Source organism: Brassica oleracea, chromosome C6 (assembly GCF_000695525.1).
Source record: "Brassica oleracea var. oleracea cultivar TO1000 chromosome C6, BOL, whole genome shotgun sequence".
NCBI classification, from domain to species: domain Eukaryota; kingdom Viridiplantae; phylum Streptophyta; class Magnoliopsida; order Brassicales; family Brassicaceae; genus Brassica; species Brassica oleracea.
In genome coordinates, this window is record NC_027753.1 from 19,267,620 (window position 1) to 19,292,153 (window position 24,534).

Sequence of the window (24,534 nt, forward strand, 5' to 3'; positions counted from 1 at the left end):
TAGATTTCAAGGTTTTGATTTGTTTACCTTTTTCACCACAAGAATCTGAGAGGACCACCGTGAGAGTTGGCCGGAATTTGAGAGAGAGAGGAGTTTTCCGGCGGAGAGAGAGAGTTGGCCTGGTGGAGAGAAGGCTGAGCGCCGGTGGAGCAAAGGCTGAGCACCGGAGGAGCTGGCCGGAAAGAGGATCGCCGGCTGAGAGAGATTTCTCAGGTGGAGAGCACAATCGTGCTGATAACGTGTTAGAAATATGAGAGAAGTGTTGTTGTGAAAGTTGTGTCTTTCTCATTAGCTCTCACTATCAATATATAGTGGAGGTTCCAAGGGTTTACAACAAAGGAGAGTATCTACACATTTATTACATATTGACCACAAATATCTAGACTTGGTCAAAGCTCATAAATGCTCCGGTTGAATGAGTCTTCATCTTGACTAGTCTTGGACGGATGAGACGAACCGGAGACGGGTGTAGACGGACCGGATAGTCTGGACGGATGTAAACCTCCTTGATGGTTAATGGCAATCCACATATCCATATCATGGATTTATAACAAGAATTATGCAAACCCCAAATGTTCAAGTACAATGATACACTAGTGTGCACATTAGGCTTTCTTTCTGACTCACAACACACGTTTGCTTCACAGCAACCCAAATGGCTGCCTAAAGACACTACTACTAAGTTGAAAGAGATTGATCACTACACACAACTCAAGAAAACCAAATAATACAGTAGTAATAGTAGCTAACGATGATGGTGTAATGTGAAGTCAACTGGCCACACATGAACAAAGCCGTGCCTGTTTCCTGTATATATCTCATTGCGTTCTTCATCATAGAATAGAGCAGTTATGTCTTCCAAAGCTTCAGCCACAGCGTTTCGTGTTTGCTTTGAGTTATTCCCCAAAGAACTGTTACTGCTCTCATCTTCTTTTGGTGGTGCACTGCTTGGTGTTAACTTAAATTTTATGTTTCAGATATTCAGAAAAATGGCAAAATTGTTGCTCCCATGGGATGTTGGGAGACAAAATTAACAGAGGAATATACTAGCAGCTACATATTACTGCAGTCTTTTCAAAACACAATGTAATTTACAAATTACTGCATCCTGTTGACTGTTAGAAATAATAGGCAGCGAGCAGTTGAATTCTTCAGTGATTCTATATATTCTTTTTTTGTAAACTCGATTCTATATACTCTTTAGGGAGAATTGCCAAGTGTGACTCAAAACTTGGAGTCAAACCCAAAACAATACCCCAACTTGGGTCAAAGGCAAAAGTAACCTAAAAGGCTATTGAAATTACAACTATCCCCTTGTGAAATTACAACTATCCCCTTTTTTTGTAAACTCGATTCTATATATTCTTTAAGGTAATTTTTAAGTCTTTTTCGATATATCATTTTATAGAATGGTTTAAAAAATCTGAAATTTGGAAAAATGATTGTTGCTTCTCCTTTTCTCTAATTTTCTTCAAAACAATGTGCAACTATACATTTATACTTATAATTATCCATCTATATTATATTTGTATTATAAATTTTTCATGCGAAACATGAGATCAATACTAGTACTTAAATGAATCCTAAACTATTTTATCAAAAACTGATTTAGACTTGAATAGAAAACTGAAGTAGTATACAAAAGTATAAGAAATATAAATATATATCCCTTCTATTTTATAAAAAAATATCATATAATAATTTTTCATGTATAATAAAATATAATTAATTTTGTTTGTATTTTAAACAAAATATTTTTTTTCTAATTAATACATTAAAAGTGAGGTTAAAATTGAGTTTTAGTTAAAATTCTGAATTAAAATATAAGATGATATTCTCTGTGAAACAAAAATAAACTCTAATACAAAATTGATGAATTAGTAAAAGTCAGGCAAATCTTGTCATTTATTCTAGGTTTAAATCATTTGTACTAAATCTTGGAAATCAGTAACAAAGTGGCACAACATTAGTGATGTCTTCTTGGACACTTTAATGTTCATAAATATCAAGCTATTAATTTTTTTTTTTTGACAACATCAAGCTATTTTTTTTTTTTGACAACATCAAGCTATTAAATTCAATATGTAGAAGTGAAACATTCTGGCTACTCCATTAAAGGCCTAGAAACCCTCCTTATCTCGTACATAAACCCTATAAATTAACATTCGATAAATTAATAAACATTATAAATTAATAAATTTCTTCAGATTCAAGTTTGCCGGTTCAAAATATGATATAAATCAATAAGATAATATTTTTTATAAAAAGTCTATGTAAATATATGGTTCCAATAAAATTATAAATTAATAATTTCTATGTATATATACATTTTATATATGTACAAACAAACTATTATATTGTTTGTTTTGGCTTTAAAATGGAATTATCTTTATATAATTTTAAAACTTAATATATTTTTGATGAGATTTAGTAAAATTATATCTAAACCAAATTTAAAATCTTTAAAACATATTTTATATACACCAAATAATATAATAAAATAATATGAATATCGAACTTTAAAAATTTAATTAATGTATGTACACAAAAATTAATATTTTCTTATTTTAGAAATATATATATACAAATATATTTTTTATATTTAAGATAACATTTATATATTTAAGATAAAAAAATTATAAAAATATTTTTTCATAAATTATTAATTTTATAAATTAATAAAATTTAATCGTTTCAACATTATTAATTTATAGAGTTTTTACTGTATTCGAAGAATCTAACCTGTAAATGAAAGAATTGGCCCAGACAAAGACGGTCGATTTATTTATTCATTGAACATAATGTAAACTAGTACACGAAATGAGCAAAAGCGACAGAACAGTAATACCAAGCCATGTGATTACCATGATTTCTATATTCTTTACTATTACAAGAGATTTTACCGCGCTACGCGCGGATTATGTGTTATAATTTTTTTTAATTTGAATATTAGTATATGACTTACTTTTATGTTTTATATTGTACTGAATATAATGTGTTTTAATATTTTTCATGTACTAAGATTATATAAAATTTTACCATCTATATACATCTAGTATATACATTATGTACAGAACTGGCTATTATTATATTTTATAATACACATTTTTGTTTGAATTTTACTATATTCATTTGTTTACTAAATGCTTATTTTGGTTTAATAGACTGTCATTATTTTAAAAAAAATTAAGAGGCTGTGATACAAAAAAAAGACTTGGTTTTGTTTAAAATATATTTTTAGCTTTGAGTAAAGAAAAATAAAAGAAATACAGTTTATGCTTAATGCATCATTTATATCACACCTTTTCTCTTTTTGATGATTTTGACAAACATTTATTTATTATCATCAGGGATTGACGTGTGGGTTTGTTTCCAGTAATTTCAATATTAATTATAGGGAAAAAGAATTTTAATAAATATTTTTGTTTTATTTTACTAATCATGTAATCTGATAATTATAAATATACCGTTTAAAAGAATTTGATTTTAAAAAAAAAAACAAATTACAGCATGAATCAAAAATAACTGCCCAAAGAATTAATTTAATAATTTTTCTATAAAGTCTACATGTATATATAGTCAAATTCATTGAAGACTACCTCAATTTTTGAATTTACCATAATTTTAGGGTATCTAATTTATACACTTCACTAAATCTAATTTTTGTCCTATAATTATAATTACATTATTAAAATCAAATTGTATATACCCTTTTTGATGTTTTTAAATTGGAAACTATATCATGTTACAACTTTTTTGGAACCTTTTTAAAAATGTTAATCAACTGAAATATGTTTATGTAGGTAAATAATAATTCATACATTATTTTTTTAAGTTAATTTAATTTCTGTGTAGTACTAAAAATAAAGGCTTGTTATTTATGTTATTCAGAAATTTAGAGTCAGTAATTATGCTAACTTAGTAACAATATTACTGATATGACATTTGTGAATATTTTTGGTATAATATAATATAAAGTGAGTTGTTACAAAAAAATATAAAGTAATAAAAATAGATGAAATATTCAAAAATGTTAAAAACAGAAGCATCCAGTCTTACAATGTTGTGTACAAAAAGAACTAACCGTCTTCTTCACATGTTTCTTTATGAAATATGAAGCTAAAAAATAGAACAAAAAGTATATATTCTTTGTCATGATCTTCAAAGTTTCTGTGAGACTTAGCGGGAGAACCCAAAACTAGGTTATGCTCACACAATTTCATCAATGTACACCAGGATTGTAATGAGTTGAATTGGAGTGTAACCACTACAAGAATAAATCTACATGCCGACAGCAAAATACCACGCAACGTTGTCGGAATCGATGAAACCCGTCGTATTTCCGATGATTAACAATTAGTCAGAGTTTGAGCGTCGGAAAACAATGATCATCGTGATTTTGTCGGAAAATTACCGACGAAAAAAAAATTCTCGGGATATTCTAGGAAACTATCGTCGGAAACAACCGAGATACTTCTGATAACATTGCCGATGAACAGTTTTGTCTTAATGTTTTCGGTGATTTCCGAGAAATTATTGAGAATTTCAGAAATTTTTTTTTTTTTAAAAAGTAAAAGTTTTATTAAAAAAAACCGGAGCAGAAGTTTAGTTCAACCAAACCACCGGTTTAGTTTAATGTGCCGAGTCTAGTTACACAATAGTATTTTAAAATAATATGTATTAATATATATACCAATCCTAATCGGAGAGATTATAAGTGGTTTACATAAAACAAAGTTAGAGAAGAAAACCGATACAGACCGGATACAACACATAACCCTAGCCATCACGCCAAAGAAGATGACATCTTCGATATCTGGAAAGTCGGATCTGAGATGCTGTGAAGAACTAGCCGTGCCAGGTATCAAACTTGCTTACAATCTAGTTTAGAAGAAGAATTGACAACGGCAGAGGAGACGAAAGTGGACAAGACAACCCATCCCTCACCGCATCGAGACGATACTGTTAGACCACACACCAGAGTCGCCGTTCTCCTCCCACAGCAAACGAAGCAAAATCACAAGATCTGCCCAAAAAATCTACTTTATTTCAATAAGTAACAACATCTGACCATGATATAATAAGAATATAAAGCATAAGAGAACTTTAAGAAGCTTAAGATGTTACTACATTGGTCGGCTGAAAGGATTAGAGAGGCGTGGTTGAAAATATCTTTGAGAAGATTAAAGGATTATAGCGAGATCTACAAAATTGTAATTTTCTATGGGGGAGATGGTTGATTTAAGAAATTAAACTTAACTTGAACGCCAACAAATTATCACAAACCGAGAAACTATTGACGCCGGTTGTCGTCGATGTCTCCTCGGAAACTATTGCCATCGTAACACGTGTACGCAACAACTCTTCCGGCTATTTTCCGTCAATTTTTCCGACAAATTTCAGAGACTTCGTTGCCGTCGGTAATTCCCGAAAGAATACCAACAAACATTCCGACAAAAAACAATTCTCGGAAGATTTCGACTATATATTGTGACCAAATTTTGACAAATATTGTTCATAGGAAATTTCCGAGAATATTCAGATGAAATTTATAGTTTCTCAGTAATTTCTGGTAAAGTTGAAGCAAATTTTCCGATGATGCATGTTCTCAGAAAACTTTTGTCTGAGTTGTTCAGAAAACTTTTGTCGGAGTTGACACTCTTTTCTTGTAGTGAACACTCTTTTGTCTTGCTAACTTCAAATCAACTATGCGTATTAACTAAAATAGGACTCAAAACATGGGACACAGAACTATTAACAAACTTTCAAGAAAATGACTCTCAATTGTTCTCTACTAATTCCAAGAGGGTTAACGATTCATTATAGAGAATATATAAATTAACAATATCCTTTAGAAAAGTTAAAGATCCTATAAACTTTCACCATTTATATGAAGTAATTCTGGAAAAAGTTACAAACTTCCTACAAAATAACTAAACACAATTTAAAAAGACTCTAGCAAATAACAACTCAATATTGGTAATCAACGTTATGTATCTGACATTAATGTAATGTTGCCTTATCATGAGCGTTCAATAAGAAAAACTGAGAATGTATATTTTTCTAATCTTTATTGATAATCAAAAGTGCTTAATAAAAACATTACCTAGTGATGATCACCGTGGCGATCGATGCTAAAAAGTAGCTTTCACTGCTTATGTAAGTGTGAGAGTAATAGTGTAGTGCGCAGAAAAATAGGAATCTTAAAAATAGCACAGAGGTAAAATAACTAAAAATAGAAGCAATAGAAGAAACTTAGCAGCATCCTCGGCAAGAATGCGAGCAACTTTCTGTTGTCTCCCAGTCTTCGATTTACGTAGCCTAGGCTTTGATGATGATTATGATTCAGCCCTGTCATAACACTAAGACCCCTCCACATGCATTGTTCATACTCGTGAAAAGCTTTTATTACCGTCACCTAGAAAACCCACAAACCCCAAATTATCAAACCATGCCGGGAGTTCAAAATCATCCAAAAGGGATTGGATCCAAACCCGATAAAAGATCGGCATACAAAACATATGAATCGAATTTTAGCCTATCCAATTTTACCTTGGGCTCAATCACAGGGAGAAGCCAAGATAAAACGACACCTGAAGATTCTGCCACAGCACTGTCGGCAACAACAGACTCTGGTTTGCTCTCCACTTCTGTAAAGCTATTAACGACGCCACTCCCTCCACAATCTCTTCGATGTTCACTGAAGCAAGGCAAGAGCTTGAAGAAGAAGACGTAGAAAGCTTGCCAAGTTTAGCCAGCTATGTTTCCGGAATCGTATTCTCTCTGTCTCTCCACCAGCAGAGACAATTTGTATCCTCCCTTAATATAAATGATGAAAGGAAATAGAATATACGATTTTTAATTTTCTTGTAATATTTCAAAATCGAAAATTAAAAAAGAAATGAAAAATCTTAGATTGTCTCTTTGATACTCTCTCTAGAGAGGGAAGTAGAGCGTCCGAACAAAATGGTTCGATGGGTGCTAGATGATTTGGATCGATGGATACATGATCGTTTGCTCCAGTGCCTCCATCCTTAGAAATTGCCGCACTTCAAGTTCGTATTTACACAGCAACGACTAAGTGAATCTCAAAATAAAAAGCTGTGAACTTTACACAGGGTGAGGCGAAGAAAAATGAAATAGAATCTTACCATGACTACATGACCGTCTTGCTTTTCTCTCCGTATAACATCCAGAACTTGAAAAATTTCCGAAAATGTTTCGTAGAGATGAGGGTGAGGAAGAAGAATATACATGATTTCATAGACTTTGCTTATCAGTGGATATTCTGGATTTTTGGTTGGATTTAAGATTAGACATAGCAATTTATATAGGAGGAGAACCAGAGGGAGGTGGAACGCAAGTACGAAGAAAGGAGTAAATAACATAATTAATTGATCAAGAGTGGATCGGGGTAATTACAGAGAACTGAAACGGTGAAACGGTGACGACGAAATGGAAGAGTCGTAGATGATCAAAAATCAACGCTTCTAGCGAAAATAGGTTTAGGCGACATGGCCTTTATATGGGCCAATTAGAAATGTATTGATAGCCCACATAAATAGCCCGTATGTAAACTGTGTTGAGTTATTTAATGTGACGTGGTAGGAAACTAATTTTTAATAGGTTGATTTTTCGTACTGATGTGAACAGCTTAAAGACTCACCATATTCCCCTTTTAGTATCGTAAGATTTTATCATCTCCATTCTTCCTCCAATTATAGTTGTAAGAATTCAATTAATGCACTCGTTGGAAAACAAAATAGTAATACTAATAATTAGAATGATACACGTTTTCTCACGTAGTTATTTAATTAATCAATATGCACATCAGCGCTGCTCAACGTATAACCAACCTTGGCATTCTGGCATTGACCACATGTATTACCATTACCGTCATTCGAACTCTATTAATCGATTAGTTTTATAAGTATCAATGAGATTTCTAGAAAGTCTATCGAAAACCTTCAGACCATTTATTAATTTATTGCCGTAATTAAGCAAATGATTAAAATATAAAAGCCGTGGCAAATGTAGAAATATTTTATTCCAAAAATTGGTATAAATACGTGTAACAAGTAGTCTTCTTTTGGAAGAACAAATAAGAAAATAAAAAACACCGAAAAAAATAACAGCTCAGAGAACTACATAGGCGTAGGGAGAGAGAGCGGCTTCACGATGAACACGGATGATAAAAAGGAGAAGGCAGGAGCACCCATGTTAGCAGCAGAAGCACCAAAGTCAAACGCTGACATGGAAACGCAGCCTCCAAACGGCGGCGGTGGAAAACGCAACCGCAAAATCTGTATCTGCATCAGTCTCCTCATCCTCATCCTCCTCCTCATCTTTATTGTTCTCCTCGTCTTAGGCCTTACTCTTTTCAAACCCAAAAACCCAACCGCTACCGTCGGCTCCGTCGCCGTGGAACGGCTTCGAACTTCCGTCGACGTCCTCAACCTCAAGGCCAACCTAAACCTAACGCTCCAAGCCCATCTCGCCTTGAAGAACCCAAACCGGGTCGGATTCAGCTTCGGCTCCACGTCTGCGTTGCTTAACTACAAAGGCCAGTTGGTAGGCGAAGCGCCGCTCCCGGCGAACAAAGTCGGGCCGCAGAAAACGCTGCGTATGAACATAACGCTGACGTTAATGGCGGATAGACTACTATCCGAGTCGCAAGTTTTCAGTGACGTTATGTCTGGTTCCATCCCGGTCAACGCTTTTGTCAAGGTCGCCGGGAAAGTATGCGTTTTCAACATGTTCAAGATTAAAGTGAAGTCGTCTGCTTCCTGCGATGTGACCATCTCTGTTTCGAGTCGCAACGTTACGAGTCAACATTGTAAGTATTCAACCAAGCTGTAGTTTCCTTTAATCTATAGATCTATACTTTTCTTGTTCTTGAAATCTTTTATCTCTTGTGTATGTATGATTGGGTCCCATGTATTATTTGCTATAAGAACAAATAAAAACAAAAGCTTTTGCCTTTTTCTCATTTTCATATAATCCATGTTCAGATAATCAGATAGTCATTAACAATCAATGTGATAACGTAACATATGTCTATGTTGTTAACTTTTTTCATGTGAGAAAAAGTCAAAGAACAGCAAATCAGATTATAATTAAAGTCATAATAATACATAATAAATTTGTCATGATCAAGCTTAAACGTTACCCCAAACGGTGCCTTTGCTGCATGTTTTCTTGTATCAGCACCGTTCTTCTAATCCTTATCTTTATCATTGCCTTGACCTTGGCATTGCCGGTTTACAAAGCAAGAAACTCGAGAATTCGGATCCAATGTGCAGCTTTACAAGGCATGGCCTCGAGTATTGAGGTTCAGCTCAGTTTCACACTTAAGTCGGCCAGGTTCTTGTGAAGAATCGCAAGTCGCATACCGGGGAGAAGCAAGTGGGTGATGTCCATCTACCCTTCGGGTGCTTTCCGGAGAAAAGGTTCATCGATTCTCCCCTGTCGTCTTACTCTCCAGACCGGTGAGTTTGTTGTTGATTTAAGTGACATCGTACAAGATCTATTGTGCGGAAAGATTGTGTTGGAAACAAATCCAAAGATCCCATGAAAAGTCAAGCTGCTAGGAATCTTCAAGAAGCTATTTCAGATTGTGAGATCACCCTCGACTTTTCTTCCATGAAAGTTCAGAACAAAGAGTGTGAAATGAGCACCAAGCTGTGAATTAACCTAAACTCTATTCTCCATTGTTGGCCCTTGGCTTACTATTTATCCTTCTTTCAACTCCACTTGAAATCTATCTTATTAAAGTATAAATATTTTAAACTTTTGTTTAGCAACATATATAGATGTTAAAAAAATAGTGTTATTTAAAAACATAAATAACAGTAAGTTAGGAAAAAAATAATAGTTTATACTACTAAAAAAATTGAAAATCCATTACATTATATTAAAAAGTAATAGATTTATGTTATTTGATATACATATTCAAATCAAAATAATAATTTAAAATTAATTTATATCAAAAATTCATTCAGAAATATACATATATTCAAAATTTGATTTTTACTAACATATTTTCCAATAACCATTATAAAAATGTTTTCAATATATATAAGAAAATACATTACAAAGCTCAATTTCAAACACCCAACTTAAATTATGGTTTTTATATTTCACATTGAAATTTTAAAATATAATATATGTGATTATTTATATGATTGTACGTATAAAATATTATTAATTATAAGAAAACTTATTTGATAGTACATATAAAATACGATTAATCAGAGATCATCTATGTACCAATGAAGCAAAATTCAACGGCGGATAGCCTAGCACGCAATGTCAGGAAACAACCATCCTTCGTCGTTCACATGGATCAGGATCTCTCGATGTGGTTCACAGAGTCAGTATGAGTCTGTTTTCGATGACAAAAAAAAAAAAAATATATATATATATATATATATATATATATATATATATGATAACACATATTTTTGTAACCTATGATGACACATATAGGATATGTAATAGTGATTAGGGGTGGACATTCGGGTTCGTTTTCGGGTCTGTTTGAGATTTCATATTCGGTTCAGATCTTTGAGGATTCAGTTCGGTTTGGGATCGTTTTGGAATCGGTTTTATTCTTCGAATTCGAATTTTTTTGTACAATCCTAAACAGTGACATAAAAAACAAATAGCATAAATAGGTGCGAGTCTAGTTCTTTTTAAAACTGGTTTTTCATTACATCTCACTAGAAAACTCGTAACAAAGAAGTAAAGAACAAACCCAAAACCTATAATATGAGTTGTAATCAATTTTTAACCAGAAAACACAGAGGAACCCATCTCCTCACTTCACACTCTTTAATCATAGAAAGAGAAAGGAACCACATTGACCAAAGAAGTCTGTCGATTACAAAGACAAAAGTCAAGCAATTACGCAATAATGAAAAGGGACAACAACCTCTCTTAAACAAGCTCAATATACGCCATAGGAGCATTATCACCTCTCCTTGGAAGAGTTCTAATGATCCTCGTATACCCTCCATTCCTCTCCCCGTACCTATCAGGAACCTCAGCGAACAATGCGTGAACGATCTGCTTCTCGTAGATGTACCCCAGAGCTTGCCTTCGCTTGTGCAGAGACCCATCTTTAGCGAGAGTAATCATCTTATCCACAAACTTCCTCATCGCACTTGCTCTAGCTCGGGTCGTCTTGATTCTCCCGTGCTTCAAGAGCTGCGTCGTGAGTCCACGGAGAAGGGCTTTCCGCTGGTCAGGTGGTCTGTTCAGCTTCGGGACTCTCCTCCCGTGTCTCATGGCGTATACGCGACCACCACCGTCGATGATTTTGAATCCACTCTCGAAGCTTTTCCAATCTGCGTTTAGAAAAAAAAACGTTTTGGAGATTCAAACGATTGAAGCGGTTTTATCTCTGTTGAGAGGGGGAGGTTACCTGGGAGTCCGGTTGAGATGAGAGGATTGACCGGAGAGAGGCCCGAGAAAGATGGGAGAAGGAGCGGTGAAGGAGTTGAGACGGGGAGGCGAAGAGTGCGAGAATTCGAGGAAGGCAAACGGCACGAGGGGAGAGCTGATCTGAAAGAAGACATGCTCCAAACTCTAGTGACGGAGTCTGTAGGTGTGGCCATTGCCATTGGAATCGCCATTACAGGCAGTGTGATTCGATTCTCTACAGAGATTGGAGGAGTTGAAACTAGAAAGGATAAGATAGAGGAGGAGGACTGTGTTTTATCAAAGACATTCTCATGGGCCTCAATGGGCCCAAATCCGATAATATTTGCATTTGAGATTATAACTTTTTTGGGCTGTGTAATGTAATGTTTACAATATTTTTTTTATTTTGTATAAACTTTATAATTTTAATTTTTAATTTGATTGGGCTATAATATTTACATATGATATTTTAAAAATTATTATCTTATTATTTTATCTAATTATGCTTTATTTTTACCAGTTCAATTTTTAAATTTATCAAATATTAATTTATAGATAAAGATATTTTTTTGGGCATAATAGATAAAAATATAATTTCTATATTTTAAAGAGAGAAAAAAACTAGTAGTACTCTCCGAATTTAGATTTTAGAATTAAAATTTTAGGGTTAAAAGTATAAAAAGAAAACATTTTAAAAATATTTATCTACATTAAATATATTTTATTAAGATTAACTTAATTTATTTCATGTTCAATGATATTATATTATTTCTGACTTTTAACCTATATATGATGATGACAAAAAAAAAACCTATATATGAAATCGATTCCATATATCCGCTTTATAAACGAGAAACATGGAGAATGACTTTGTGTCTCTTTTTCCACCCATGTGATCTTTGCCCTACTTAACATTAAAGATAGCTTGTGGCAATAATGATGATGATATGTTATTACAAGTTCCAACATTTACAAACATGAGCATGTGTATTACGTGCGTAAATAAGGTGATGAATGATGATCAAACAGATACAAACGAAACCAAACATCATGACGAACATTTGAAACCCCCACAAGCAACAACCCAAACGATGAGAATAAAGGAGAGAATAGCACCTCCCACCATCAGCTTCATCTGCAGGCTCTGTATCCACATCTTCCTTCTTAGCTGCCTCCCTTGTCTCTGGAAGCTATCTGCTTGGAACTGTAGGTTCTCGCTTTTGTCAACCAGAAGCTCTATCTTCTCTCCTCTATCCAGAACCTGTAAACATCAATAATTTTACCACAAAAATGATCAGAAAAGGAACAAACCAATTTATTGCGGGAGACGCTACGATAAATCTCAGCATTGTTTACACTAACTGGTCCTATTTCAACTTTGCCTAACCTCATCAAACACCAACAAAATTGTAGCTATACAACGTATTGAACCTCACACCGAAAGCAAATACAAACATAATCCATAGTGCAAAAGCTGACAGATGATAATATCATGACTTGAATTATCACTAGCATAATTGAGTTCATGCTATGATAAACCCATTTAGTATATCTTTTAGGCTTCCCTAGTAACTTCTTACCCAAATGATATGACTCATTGCATGGACTAAAAAGACATGCATTCAAAAGAGAACACCAAACAATACCATTTGTCCTAGTATCAAAACCAGGCTGGTCTAAAGACATAATAGCAGTCCAAGGCTTACTAAATGCATGCAACTTCTTATTATCTAACAGCCTTAGATACTCCAGCCCTATATGTCACAGATTTACGACGTTAACAGGCGTCTGGAGCACACAATATAACTTATCAGACATAGAATAATGAAAGGATGGTTGCAATAGGAACACTTGATAACTCTATCAGCAGAACTACCATGAAAAAATGATCTAGTTATTCGGGATCAAATATCTCTTGCCGACGTTATGAGTTTTTAAGCATCCTTCTCTACTGTGTTTTCTACAAAACCTTGAGTTATAGCTAGCGCGCTCATCTAGTTGGCATTTTCCTGTAACACCCAAAAGCATACCTTCTCTATGTTGTCCATCATAATGCCCTTGACATCAGTTATTTGGGCCTTCAACTTTGAAAGTTTGCTCATCTCTTCAGGATGGCTCATGCAATACTGCATCTGCTCCTTGAGTATTGGCCTGTTAGACAGGAAAAAAATAAAAGACTAAGCATACAATTGCAATGCAAAAACAAGGACTGATATCAGATAGCTATGGCTACAGAGTACAGACAGACCCAAATTCTCTGTCAAGATTGTACGCAATGCTAAACCGATCACCAAACAAATCATCGTCTTCGTCATCATCGGCAAGAGGGTGTGGCTCATCAATCTTTATACTCGCCCCATACCGTTTCTTGAAATCTTCCTTAACACGCTCAAGAAACACATAAGGAACACTTCTTCCGGTGGACTCATCAGCAACCACAAGAAACACTAACATATACACACAATCAAAAGGCATCATCATCATCAAATAAAGAAAGAAAGCTTCAACGAACAAACAAGAATCGAAAACAAAAACTCACCAAAACCATTGTCAACGAGGAAATTGAAGGTATGGCCATCGCAAGAGTAAGTATACTTGCTGGAATTAGTGGGAAGCTTCTGAAGACATTGAACAGCAATGGTGCTAAAGTTTCCAGAATAAGGAGTATGCTCGGCTAGTACGACTCTTCCTTTGGCAACAAAGCTGTATATCAATCCCTTCTGACTCATTCTCTGAAGCCCTTTAGAGAAGAAGTCAACCGATCTACACCACAGATCTGGAATACAACACCAAATAGATACGCAAACATTAATCATAATCTCAGAATCGGCTCTCGCTGATCATATAGATAATCGAAAAGGATACCAACGATCGGATGCTTTGATTATATAAAAGAAACGACGAAATTCAACGATCGGCGCTAATTTAGTTACAGGAGGAAGTAATCGATGAAAGGAGAAGACGAAATTAAGCGAGAATCAAACCACGCTTAGCCGTTGTAGCAGCAGAGATGAAAATTGATTGAGAGGACAGTGAGAGAGAGAGAGAGAGAGAGACTACCTTGAGACTTGGCTTGATGATGAAGGAGGGTTAGGCTCAAAGTCTCTGGAATCAATACAAAGAGATGAGCTCTATCATCTTTTTTGGCCGGAGACGAAATGACCGTTTGGTTTTTATTGTTTCTCGGTTAATCGATTTCGGTTCTTGGTTTGCTGGATCAAAGCGTATCTATTTTATTCTGCCTCTTTTCGGTTTAGATAAATTCCAGGCTGATTAAACCGTAACTATGTTCGGTTTGCTTTCACGTTATACCATTTCTATTTTTCAGTTTAGATCAAATCAAACCGTAATTTTTTTTTTTGTCATCAATCTTGTAAAATTTAAATTTTTAATAACTAATAAACAAATTAATCGAACCAAAGTAGAATGAAAATTTTGTGCAGATTATTGATAAAAATGATCTTTTTATTCCTTGGTTTAATAACCTTGGTAAACTGTAAAGTGAAGAAAGATAATTCATTTCTTTTTGGATGCCTTGTGGGTAAAGTCATCAATACCATATTGCGTATGAACTGATAAAAACGTACACGCAAACAAAGTTGAAACTCAAATAATTTTTTGCAATCAAACGATATATATGTAAAAGCAGCAAAGTTTGGAAAACAGTGACACGATCAGGCAAAACACACACCAAAAACACAGTGACTAAAACTTATGTCTTCAAAAAGTGATCCCACATTGCTTTCAGACAATCTTTTAGCATGTCTAAACACACATTTTCCGCCTGATATTGTAAACAAAGCTGTTGTCACTTAACTAACCATCACTATACAATTCAAGATTTTGATCAGGCATGATACGTCGAGAATTAAGTGCCTCAAAGCATTAAGCTAAGTCTGAAGAAGAAACACGACGCAAATTATAATACCATGCTTGAAAATGTGGAAGGAGAGAAGAGTAAAAATACTTGCCTTGTAGAATTTGAGTCGATTTTTTGCTGCTGGTGAACCATAAATACGTGGAGAGGAAGCAAAGGAAGTTTGGTGAAGATGAGCCTAATATAAAAGGGTTGGAGAGTCTTTCATAGTTTCCTCATGATAATTCTGCAATCTTGTTGTTTCGGCTTGTTTCTCTGTAGACATTCAAGACAGGATTGGATTTGACATTGTGTAGGTTGGTTTCATTGATAAAGTGTATGTGTTCTTATCACAATGTTATCAAATGAAGCTGGAGACAAGTTTATAAATCTTACAAAAAAAAACAAAAAAACACTACCTTCACGTAATACAGCTCCTTGGTCTCTTCAACGGCAAATCCTATCTTAGGTACAACACTGGACCCAATGTTTTCAACATAAGAATTTGGGACATTTGTAACAAATGATTTTTTTTCAGTTTTCCCAGTGCCCTTTTAGTTTAAGTACCATTTCTTAAAGTTTCGGATAGAATAGCTGATCTGCACCATATAATACAGTGTTTGAATGTTATCCTGAAAGTTATGTGTTCTATATAGAAATACACCATAAAAGAGACTTTGTTAACTAGAAGTGCTCAAACCAAGATAATAGACCAGTCCAGAATCACTAGCTCCTTAGCTGCTTCTGCCTAATAAACTTCATTTTGACTTCTTAGAGCATGTTTATAGGGGTTGCTTACTTTTAGTATCATAACCAAAAAATTAATTGAAAATTTGTTGGCCCCACAGAAGACACAAAAGACGTTGGTTGTGTATGCAAAAGAAGGGACGTTTTCGTTCCGTTGCTTAGACTGTTTTGCGGGCTCCACGACACGTGACGGTCCGCGATTGGTCCTTTTTTTTATTTTATTTAATCGGCCAAAAAATAAAAATAAAAGATAAAAAAAATTTAAAAAACCTAGGCTGAGAAACAAACTGATAAACATGCTCTTAGTTTTCTGTTGCTAGCCGACACAACTATAGTTCCAAACTGCCAACACAGCTACAGTCCACTGCCAAATCACCTATACTCAACCCCCCCCCCCCCATGACCATACAATACAGTGTGTATGTGTGTGGTAAGAAATTTTGAGGAAAAGTCACTGAATACAATTTGTCCATGTAGTATTTGGGTTTAGGATTATACAGTTTGAGTTTAAAGTCTAAGATTTGGGTTATGGTTTAAATTAGGTTTGGATTTATGATTTAGGGTCTATGGTTGAAGATTTAAGATTTAGGGTTTAGCCGGCGGTGTTAGCATCGCTAAAATTAACGTCATTATTTTTTCAACTATTTTTAAAAAATTAATATTTTTATTTAATAATCTACGTGGTACTTTAATTGGTCCAAAAAAAGAGGTAAATTTAAAGATTCACTATACAAGGTAAACCTAAGTTTTGTTCTCTGGTTTCATATATTTTGACATGTCGACCAGCCATGTTTGGCAGCGCCTTTGTCTTGAGTAAACAATGTCACCTGTCTTCTGATATTTAATAAAGCTCTTTTGTCTATCTCAAGATGTGTCGAAACACTAGCCATGTTTCTTCCTGAAATGTGACTGCAAGTTTTCATTTGAGCTTATATGATAACAATACATGCATGGTTAATCTTTTTTGGAACGTATATATTGATCTCTAATGTATCTCATTTGTAAGCTAAAGTATTTGAAATAGATTCCAAAACCATTTTATGTGCAACCTGCGGTCTTTGAAGCCTAGTTCACATACTTACATGTGATCATATAATCAAGTATCCACATAATTCATGTACAGGTGTACTTCTTGTGTTCTAAGAATATGACAATTGTCTCAACCATTTCGATCAGAGGAATTCTTGGCATTTTGTCTCCCCAGGTCGTTTGGATGATTCTTAATACATTTCAGAAGAATCTCTATTATTTTACAAAGGTCCATGTAATTTCTGAAGCAATTAAAATTGTGGTTTTATTAACAAAATGAATAAAGATATACGTGGGCAGAGAAGAAAACAGTTAAGTTTTCATTTATTTTCAGTTTTGTATAAAGTTTATAAGTATTTTAATCAAGTGGTTTTTTCCCAACCACACTTAATGCATTAAACGAAAATCACTACACGAAAGTTAATCAGTTACAAAGTTCAACCCATCAAACCCTATATCTTATAGCAAAAAAAAACATAAAACCACAATTTCAACAGATCAAAACCAATGCAGCATGAACATTATGGGAATATGCAACTTAGATATGTTGTTCACTGTATGTATATGTTGGCGTGCTTGGGTCTGATCATGAATTCATGATGCATAGGTTCTTTCATTAGTTGTAAAAAGTGATCTTATTTTTTCTGCATCCACTTAGATAAATACTATCTTGTTGATTCGGAATATGCTCTACGTCGTGGATATCTAGCACCATATAGATAATCTTGGTACCATAAGCACTACCCATCAAGTACAAAGAAAAGTTTAATCGTATCACTCTTCGATTTGATGTGTTATTGAAAGAACTTTTGGAGTGTTGAAAGAAAAATAGAGGATAATGAAAGATCGAGTAAGATATAACATTCAAACGACAAGAAAACTTGTGGCAACAACAATGAAACTGCATAACTTTGTACGGAAATCAAGTATACCAGATCCTGATTTTGAAACAAATTGGGAGCAAGGTGGCAGCCATCAAACAACATTAGATGAGGAGATTGGAGACCATGAAGATGTTCAATGGTGAATTCTCGACAATATATGGAAGGCTTTTGAGATGAGATTGCAATGAATTTTTGGAATTTTCGTAGAAAAAACTATTATTAGTTAGATAGTGGTTTTTCTTTTATTTTATATTTTAGATGGTTTTTATTTTATTTTGGATAAATTTTATAAATTGTTATTTTTAATAACATAAAAGTTTCTTACAGTTTCAACACATTTTATCCAATCCTGGTTTTTTTAAAGTACATCCAATAATTTATAGCTACAGTTATCGTAACTACAACTAAAATTTCGGAAAAATAGAACTAATGTTCTATAAAATCCGCTAAATTTATTGCTAAAATATCGGCTGTAGAATTACAACTAATACACTTACAATACCAATTCAGCTAATTTTTACAGTAACAACCCAACCAACCACTCCCAAAAATAGAAACAATGTTCTATAAAATATGTTAAGTGCTTCTTTAGACAACAATAAACCGTAGAAATATGTAGACATTTTTTTTTGAAAAACAAATCTGTAGACAGCATCAATTATTTAGTAAAATTTAAAATTATATGGTTTTTAATTGAGTGAATGTAGACAATTTTATAAAAACCTAAAGTTTTATAAGACATATGCTAGATTATTAAATGACAAACTTAATTATTTTGTACTTTTATAAGTTTTTAATTATAATTACATTTATAAATACTAATTTCAGAAATATATATGCTGCCAAAATAATCATATATTGTTCTTTAGATTGAATGTGATTTGAAAACTATCTTCACTCTGAGATTTAATATGATTAATAGTTTATTGTAATTCATACTAATTTATTAAACTATTTAAAATTCAACTTTAGCTTTTGGAAACCATTGTATATTACCATATTTACTTGATTATATACTTAGTATATATATATATATATATTCTATTTTGTTGTGTTATAAAACAATGTATCAATTAAACTTACAAATGATTGTGTAAAATTTTATAGATGGTAGGCATTTAAACAAGTAAATTTACATTCGTTCTATTTAAATGTTTGAATTGCCACGCATTAAACATTTAGTAATTTTTGAAACAATGGACACCACCATTTTGTATTTTTTTACAACTTACTTAAGATACTAAACTTCTTGAATGTTAAAACAACGTATAGATGAAAATTTTGAATGTTAAAAGAATATATAGATGAAAATGGTAAGAACATAATGTATAGCTTAAACAGGCAAATTATATTTTTGAAAACAGAATTTTAAATCTAAGATCTCCGACCACTTCAGTTTTCTATTATAGAAGAAAAAATAGAGATATGTTTTTGTTTCATTGTGTTATTCTATAATAGAAGAATGCTATATTATTTTCTACAAGTAAAAAATGTCATATTCGTCGCTACAAATATAAAAAAAATATAGCATTATTTTATGTATAGAAGAAAATATAGCATTTATCTATTATAAAGTAATATATTAGTGCAAAAACATCATTTCTATTTCTTTTTTCTATATAATAGAAATTTTGAAAATAGAAATGGTTGGAAATGATCTAGAATGCGAAAAGGTAAAACTATTCAGATTTCATATTAATAAATAAAAATTATGTTTATTTCTTACAATTTTTCTTTTATGAAACAAAAAAAAAGTCTACCTCTCTTAGATTCTTCAAATTCAAAAATAGAATCTCAACAAAACCAAATTAAGATATTTTGCATTCCAGATTCTTTCACCCAAAACTGAATAAAAAATATATATTCAATAATTGTCAAACATAAAACGTACAAAGAAATTAATCTATGGAAACAGAAAAACGTACAAAAATCAAAAATACAAAATAAGGACAGGGTGGAGAGTGCAGCTATTGGTAGCATGGCTGCAACAGAAGGCCAAGTGTTCGGTCTTACAACTATTTGTGTTTGAACTCTTTGTTAATTAAAACTAAAAGCCCTTTTAACTCTCGAGGGTTTTATTATTTAAACTTCCCCTTTCTCCTCTCCTCTTTTTGCTAAACCACTTCCCCAAACTCTATACTCTTCAAACAATAGCTTTTTTTCTCAGAATTTAATGAAGAGACCCTTAACCACTTGTACATCTTCTACATCATCTTCTACTTCTTCATCTTGTATCCTTCGGAACCAACCAGAGACTCCAAGGCCTAAACGAGCCAAAAGGGCTAAGAAATCATCTCCCCCTTGTGATGTAAAACCACAGAACCCGACCAGTCCTGCCTCTGCCAGACGCAGCTCTATCTACAGAGGAGTCACCAGGTTTGTTTGAAAAAAAAAACTAAATGATTGGATTTTTTTTATTTTATTTTCTAAACTGCATTTGGATTGCATGTTTTATATACAGACATAGATGGACTGGGAGATTTGAGGCTCATCTATGGGATAAAAGCTCTTGGAATTCGATTCAGAACAAGAAAGGCAAACAAGGTTCTTAATCTTACAAAACAAAACCCATCTTGATTTTGTAATAAAGATCTGGCCTTTTCTGTCAACTGATTGATTTGATTTTTGTTCTGTCTGTTTGATCTCAACTACTTCACTCTTGGATTCATCAGTTTATCTGGGTAAATTTCGAATAATTTATTTTTTAAATAAAAGAGAGTGGATTTGGTCAAGAGGATGAACTAATGAATCTCAACTGCTCTGACGCGTGATTGCAGGAGCATATGACAGCGAGGAAGCAGCTGCACATACGTACGATCTAGCTGCTCTCAAGTACTGGGGTCCCGACACCATCTTGAATTTTCCGGTGATAAAAATAATTTGATTGGTTGATGCATGTGTTTGTGTTTTCTTGTGTTAATTAAAAAAAATGATGGAACAGGTTGAGACGTACACAAAGGAGTTGGATGAAATGCAGAGAGGCACAAAAGAAGAGTATTTGGCTTCTCTCCGCCGCCAGAGCAGTGGTTTCTCCAGAGGCGTCTCTAAATATCGCGGCGTCGCCAGGTTCTCTTTTTTTTTTCTTACACTAAATTCAGAAACTAGTTTTTCTTTTCCTCATTCTTTTTAAAACAGTAATTAATCGGTGATTAAGAAAAATAAAATAATAGGAAATATGATTTCTTGGGATTTTTTTTTTAAAAGCTGGACTTTATTTTCCTGAAGATTTGCTTTTAGAATATTATCTCTCTTTCTTTCTAGATATACATATTTTAAAATTTTCACACATATTAATAAAACATGTAATAAATGCATAGTTTTTTGTAATTATATTTTTGCAATAATTTTAAACCAATAAAAATTCAGTAAATACAATTAAATTTTTGAAATTTGCAATTAATCATTATTAGTTGATAAAATATGTATTTGAAAATACAAAAATGTATCTTTTTGAAACATAATACTAATAATGATTAATTGTAATTAAACTTTTTATGCAATATGTTTAGTATAGAAAGAGATAGTTATAACTTCTTCTTTTTTCACAATATGCTTGTTTTATGCATTCAACATTTAATAAGAAAATTTTGAAAACAATAAACTTATAAAAATGCAAAAAAAATAAAAATAAAAAAAATAAATAAAAACAGGCATCACCATAACGGAAGATGGGAGGCTCGGATTGGAAGAGTTTTCGGAAACAAGTACTTATACCTCGGCACCTATAGTACGTACAGTACCTCTTTTACTCTTTATTTTTCTTTTATAAATAGTTACTCTTGATAATATATTTTTAGATTAATAATTTTTTTTGTAAAAATTACAAACACAATCGGATATTTTCACACTACTGGCCTACTGGGCATAAAGAGTAAAAATTAGTATGGTCTTTCATTCAATAATAGAGTGTGATAATGATACACACACTCACGTGAGACGAGAGTTTTGACATCATGTCCCCTCACTTGACTCTAATTGATTTTATCTTTAATCAAATCAACCTTTTCTTCTTTCCCAGCTATCTTTAATTATCTGATCCCTGCATAATAACCTTTTTAATTCTGCATTTTGTTGTGGATCCAATACTCTGAATACAAAATACAGAACACTGCACAATGAATATTTACAATTCTTTACTAAAAAGTAGTAATGCCGTTTTCTTAATTGTTTAGATCGGTGTCCTTTGATTATCAAGGGATCTAAACTTCTTCAAACTAATCTCTAACTACATATTTTTGAAAAATATAAGAATTTTTTTATTTTTTTCAAATTCAAGAGTTTTTTTGGAGTAATTTGGATTCTGTTTTCCAAAAATATAGGCATTATTCTATAACAAAGGGGCATATATTATTTCTTATTTTATTTAAAATAGAAAAAAAGGAGAGGGGAGCCAGGAGCATAATTACAAAAAAAATGAAATCAGTAATGTATAGAATAAATGTAATGTTACAAGTGTAAAGGCGCAGTCACGTGCTAACACCTCACTCCATAAAAGGGACAAAATAGTTCAGTAGGCTAGGATCAAACCCGAGGTAGATCTGGTCTACTTTTTCATTTTCTGTTTGGTGGTTTATTAACATGGTTTAGTAAGTGCTGAGACTGTTCTGAGTAGGAGTCACGAGCCCTCACGTGCGTTTTTGATCTTTCCTCCCTCCCTCTCTCTCTCTTTTTTTCTTTTCTCTCTCCTCTCTCTCTCTCTAGTCTCTACCATATCTTTCATCTTGTCCTGGAAACAAAATCTGGCCTTCATTATTTTGTATTTTTAAAAGATAAGAATACTATTTTCTTCTAACTTCTACTTTAAATTGTCTAGATTATTATGGGAGTTACACTAAAGTGGTACTTAATAGTGATAGTTATTAGAGCTTAGAGTTGACACTAGGGTAGGTGTTTTCTAATTATTAAATAATTAGTAATCGTACGTTCGTGTATTATTAATAAAACAATTAATTAGCAAGAAGCAAAAAAAAACTAATTAGCAAGAAATGTGGACTATATTTAGTGTTTAGAGCGTGAGAAATGGTCTCGTACACGCCTATGCATCACACAAATAGTCTAACCCTAGTTGTCCCCACAAACACGTCACTCAATTCTCTAGATTTTTGTTGTCTTTATTAGGGTATCATTACAAGAAACAGACAAAAAGAAAATAAAAAAAAACATTTCTTTAACACATGTCGGGGCTTTATCTGGTTAGTAGTTAGCAAGCATGTGCAATAACAAGTTGCGAGAAACTGTCCCTATCATCTTTAGTAATATGGCCTAATAAGTAACATGAAAATGTAACTGTGTTGCGTCTACAGTGTCCAAAACTGTCCCTAGGATCTTTTTAGTCGTATGGTCTAACTAAAGGTGAAAATATAACTATGTTGCGTGTATGTGCTAGCTAATAAACTTGATATTGGTTGCAGATACGCAGGAGGAAGCTGCAGAAGCATATGACATGGCTGCGATTGAATATAGAGGTGCAAACGCTGTTACCAATTTCGACATTAGTAATTACATCGACCGGCTAAAGAAAAAAGGCGTTTTCCCGTTCCGTGTGGACCAAGCTAACCATCAAGAGGCTGTTCTTGCTGAAGCCAAACAAGAAGCTAAGAAAGAAGTGAAAGAGCACGTGGAAGAAGAACATCAAGAAGAGAAAACAGAGCAGCATCAAGAAGTGGAGGCGGTCACTTGCGGCATAGATGCTTCAGGCATTATGGAGATGGAACGTTCTTCGGACAGCAATGAGTTGGCTTGGAACTTCTGTATGATGGATTCAGGGTTTGCTCCGTTCTTGACAGATCAAAACCTCTCGAATGAGAATCCCATAGAGTATCCTGAGCTTTTCAACGAGATGATGGGTTTTGAGGATAACGACATAGACTTCATGTTTGAGGAAGGCAAGAACGAATGCTTGAGCTTGGAGAATCTGGATTGTTGTGATGTCGTTGTGGTGGGAAGAGAAAGCCCAACTTCTTTATCGTCTTCTCCGTTGTCTTGCCTTTCTACTGACTCTGCTTCATCAACAACAACAACAACAAACTCTGTTTCTTGTAACTATTCTGTCTGAGGGAGAGAGCTTTGCATTATAGGGTTGAGTTTTCTATTTCTTTTGCTTCTTGATCTTGTCCTTGTTGAGTTCCGCTAGGGTTTTTGTTTTTCGTTTCAGGGCTTACTCGTTGGTTCTGAACAATCAATGTCTTCGCCTCTTTTCCCCTCTTCTTTTCTTATATTTTTAAGTTTAGATCAAAAAATTTAAACTAAATGAACCATACAACGGAAACAGAGCTAAAAGTGCTCACAGATTGCATAACCAAACTACAAAATGGTATTGTTAAGGCCTTGTGTGTTTCATAGAGTTTGCTCATTTTAAAGTATATAAATTATAGACTTGGGATAAGCCACAATGGAGACAATAATTCAACTTGAAGAATCAACATGAAGACAGACTGTGTCTCCATAAAATGTATTGAGTCCTCTCTTGAATTCATGTAAAAATAGTTGATTTTGTGATAAAATATGAGCACAATCGACTATGCCCCACCACCTATTGCATAGTCCACTTAACTCTAAGAGCTTGTTCAACCCAAAACCCTTTAAGAGGGTTCT

At 33.4% G+C, this 24,534-nt stretch overlaps 4 protein-coding genes and 1 long non-coding RNA gene across 6 annotated transcripts; 2 read left to right on the plus strand and 3 right to left on the minus strand.

Moving 5' to 3' along the window:
- Positions 1-5,736: 5,736 nt before the first annotated feature.
- On the minus strand, positions 5,737-7,433 carry LOC106299399. 2 transcript variants are annotated; one of them, XR_001261773.1, is made up of 3 exons: positions 7,152-7,433; positions 6,553-6,819; positions 5,737-6,418 (listed from the first exon to the last, which is right to left on the minus strand). It is a non-coding gene; the product is annotated as an uncharacterized LOC106299399 (long non-coding RNA). The 2 variants fall into 2 exon arrangements; XR_001261772.1 differs by having other exon boundaries at positions 6,553-7,049.
- Positions 7,434-8,178: 745 nt separating this feature from the next.
- Positions 8,179-8,859, plus strand: LOC106297665. Its single transcript, XM_013733865.1, has one exon. The coding sequence runs from the start codon at positions 8,179-8,181 to the stop codon at positions 8,857-8,859; it is 681 nt and encodes a 226-aa protein (XP_013589319.1).
- A 1,957-nt stretch (positions 8,860-10,816) lies between these two features.
- LOC106296865 (50S ribosomal protein L17, chloroplastic) lies at positions 10,817-11,686 on the minus strand. The gene is made up of 2 exons (XM_013733102.1): positions 11,426-11,686; positions 10,817-11,348 (listed from the first exon to the last, which is right to left on the minus strand). The coding sequence occupies exons 1-2, from the start codon at positions 11,634-11,636 to the stop codon at positions 10,939-10,941; spliced, it is 621 nt and encodes a 206-aa protein (XP_013588556.1). The 5' UTR covers positions 11,637-11,686; the 3' UTR covers positions 10,817-10,938.
- A 646-nt stretch (positions 11,687-12,332) lies between these two features.
- Positions 12,333-14,680, minus strand: LOC106296776 (vesicle-associated membrane protein 727-like). Its single transcript, XM_013733006.1, has 5 exons — positions 14,485-14,680; positions 13,964-14,200; positions 13,673-13,871; positions 13,455-13,575; positions 12,333-12,685 (listed from the first exon to the last, which is right to left on the minus strand). The coding sequence occupies exons 2-5, from the start codon at positions 14,151-14,153 to the stop codon at positions 12,473-12,475; spliced, it is 723 nt and encodes a 240-aa protein (XP_013588460.1). The 5' UTR covers positions 14,154-14,200; positions 14,485-14,680; the 3' UTR covers positions 12,333-12,472.
- A 5,259-nt stretch (positions 14,681-19,939) lies between these two features.
- Positions 19,940-24,143, plus strand: LOC106297081 (ethylene-responsive transcription factor WRI1-like). The gene is made up of 7 exons (XM_013733362.1): positions 19,940-20,316; positions 20,402-20,484; positions 20,613-20,621; positions 20,718-20,806; positions 20,882-21,006; positions 21,591-21,667; positions 23,352-24,143. The coding sequence occupies exons 1-7, from the start codon at positions 20,114-20,116 to the stop codon at positions 23,993-23,995; spliced, it is 1,230 nt and encodes a 409-aa protein (XP_013588816.1). The 5' UTR covers positions 19,940-20,113; the 3' UTR covers positions 23,996-24,143.
- The last annotated feature ends 391 nt before the right edge of the window (positions 24,144-24,534 follow it).

Coding starts and splice junctions, on each gene's coding strand:
- LOC106297081 (XM_013733362.1), top strand. CDS start 20,114: ATGAAGAGACCCTTAACCACTTGTACATCTTCTACATCATCTTCTACT. Junction 21,007..21,590: donor AAATATCGCGGCGTCGCCAG/GTTCTCTTTTTT, acceptor AAATAAAAACAG/GCATCACCATAACGGAAGAT. Junction 21,668..23,351: donor CTTATACCTCGGCACCTATA/GTACGTACAGTA, acceptor TATTGGTTGCAG/ATACGCAGGAGGAAGCTGCA.
- LOC106296776 (XM_013733006.1), bottom strand. CDS start 14,153: ATGAGTCAGAAGGGATTGATATACAGCTTTGTTGCCAAAGGAAGAGTC. Junction 13,872..13,963: donor CCTCGTTGACAATGGTTTTG/GTGAGTTTTTGT, acceptor TGTATATGTTAG/TGTTTCTTGTGGTTGCTGAT. Junction 13,576..13,672: donor AATCTTGACAGAGAATTTGG/GTCTGTCTGTAC, acceptor CCTGTCTAACAG/GCCAATACTCAAGGAGCAGA.
- LOC106296865 (XM_013733102.1), bottom strand. CDS start 11,636: ATGGCGATTCCAATGGCAATGGCCACACCTACAGACTCCGTCACTAGA. Junction 11,349..11,425: donor CATCTCAACCGGACTCCCAG/GTAACCTCCCCC, acceptor TTCTAAACGCAG/ATTGGAAAAGCTTCGAGAGT.
- LOC106297665 (XM_013733865.1), top strand. CDS start 8,179: ATGAACACGGATGATAAAAAGGAGAAGGCAGGAGCACCCATGTTAGCA.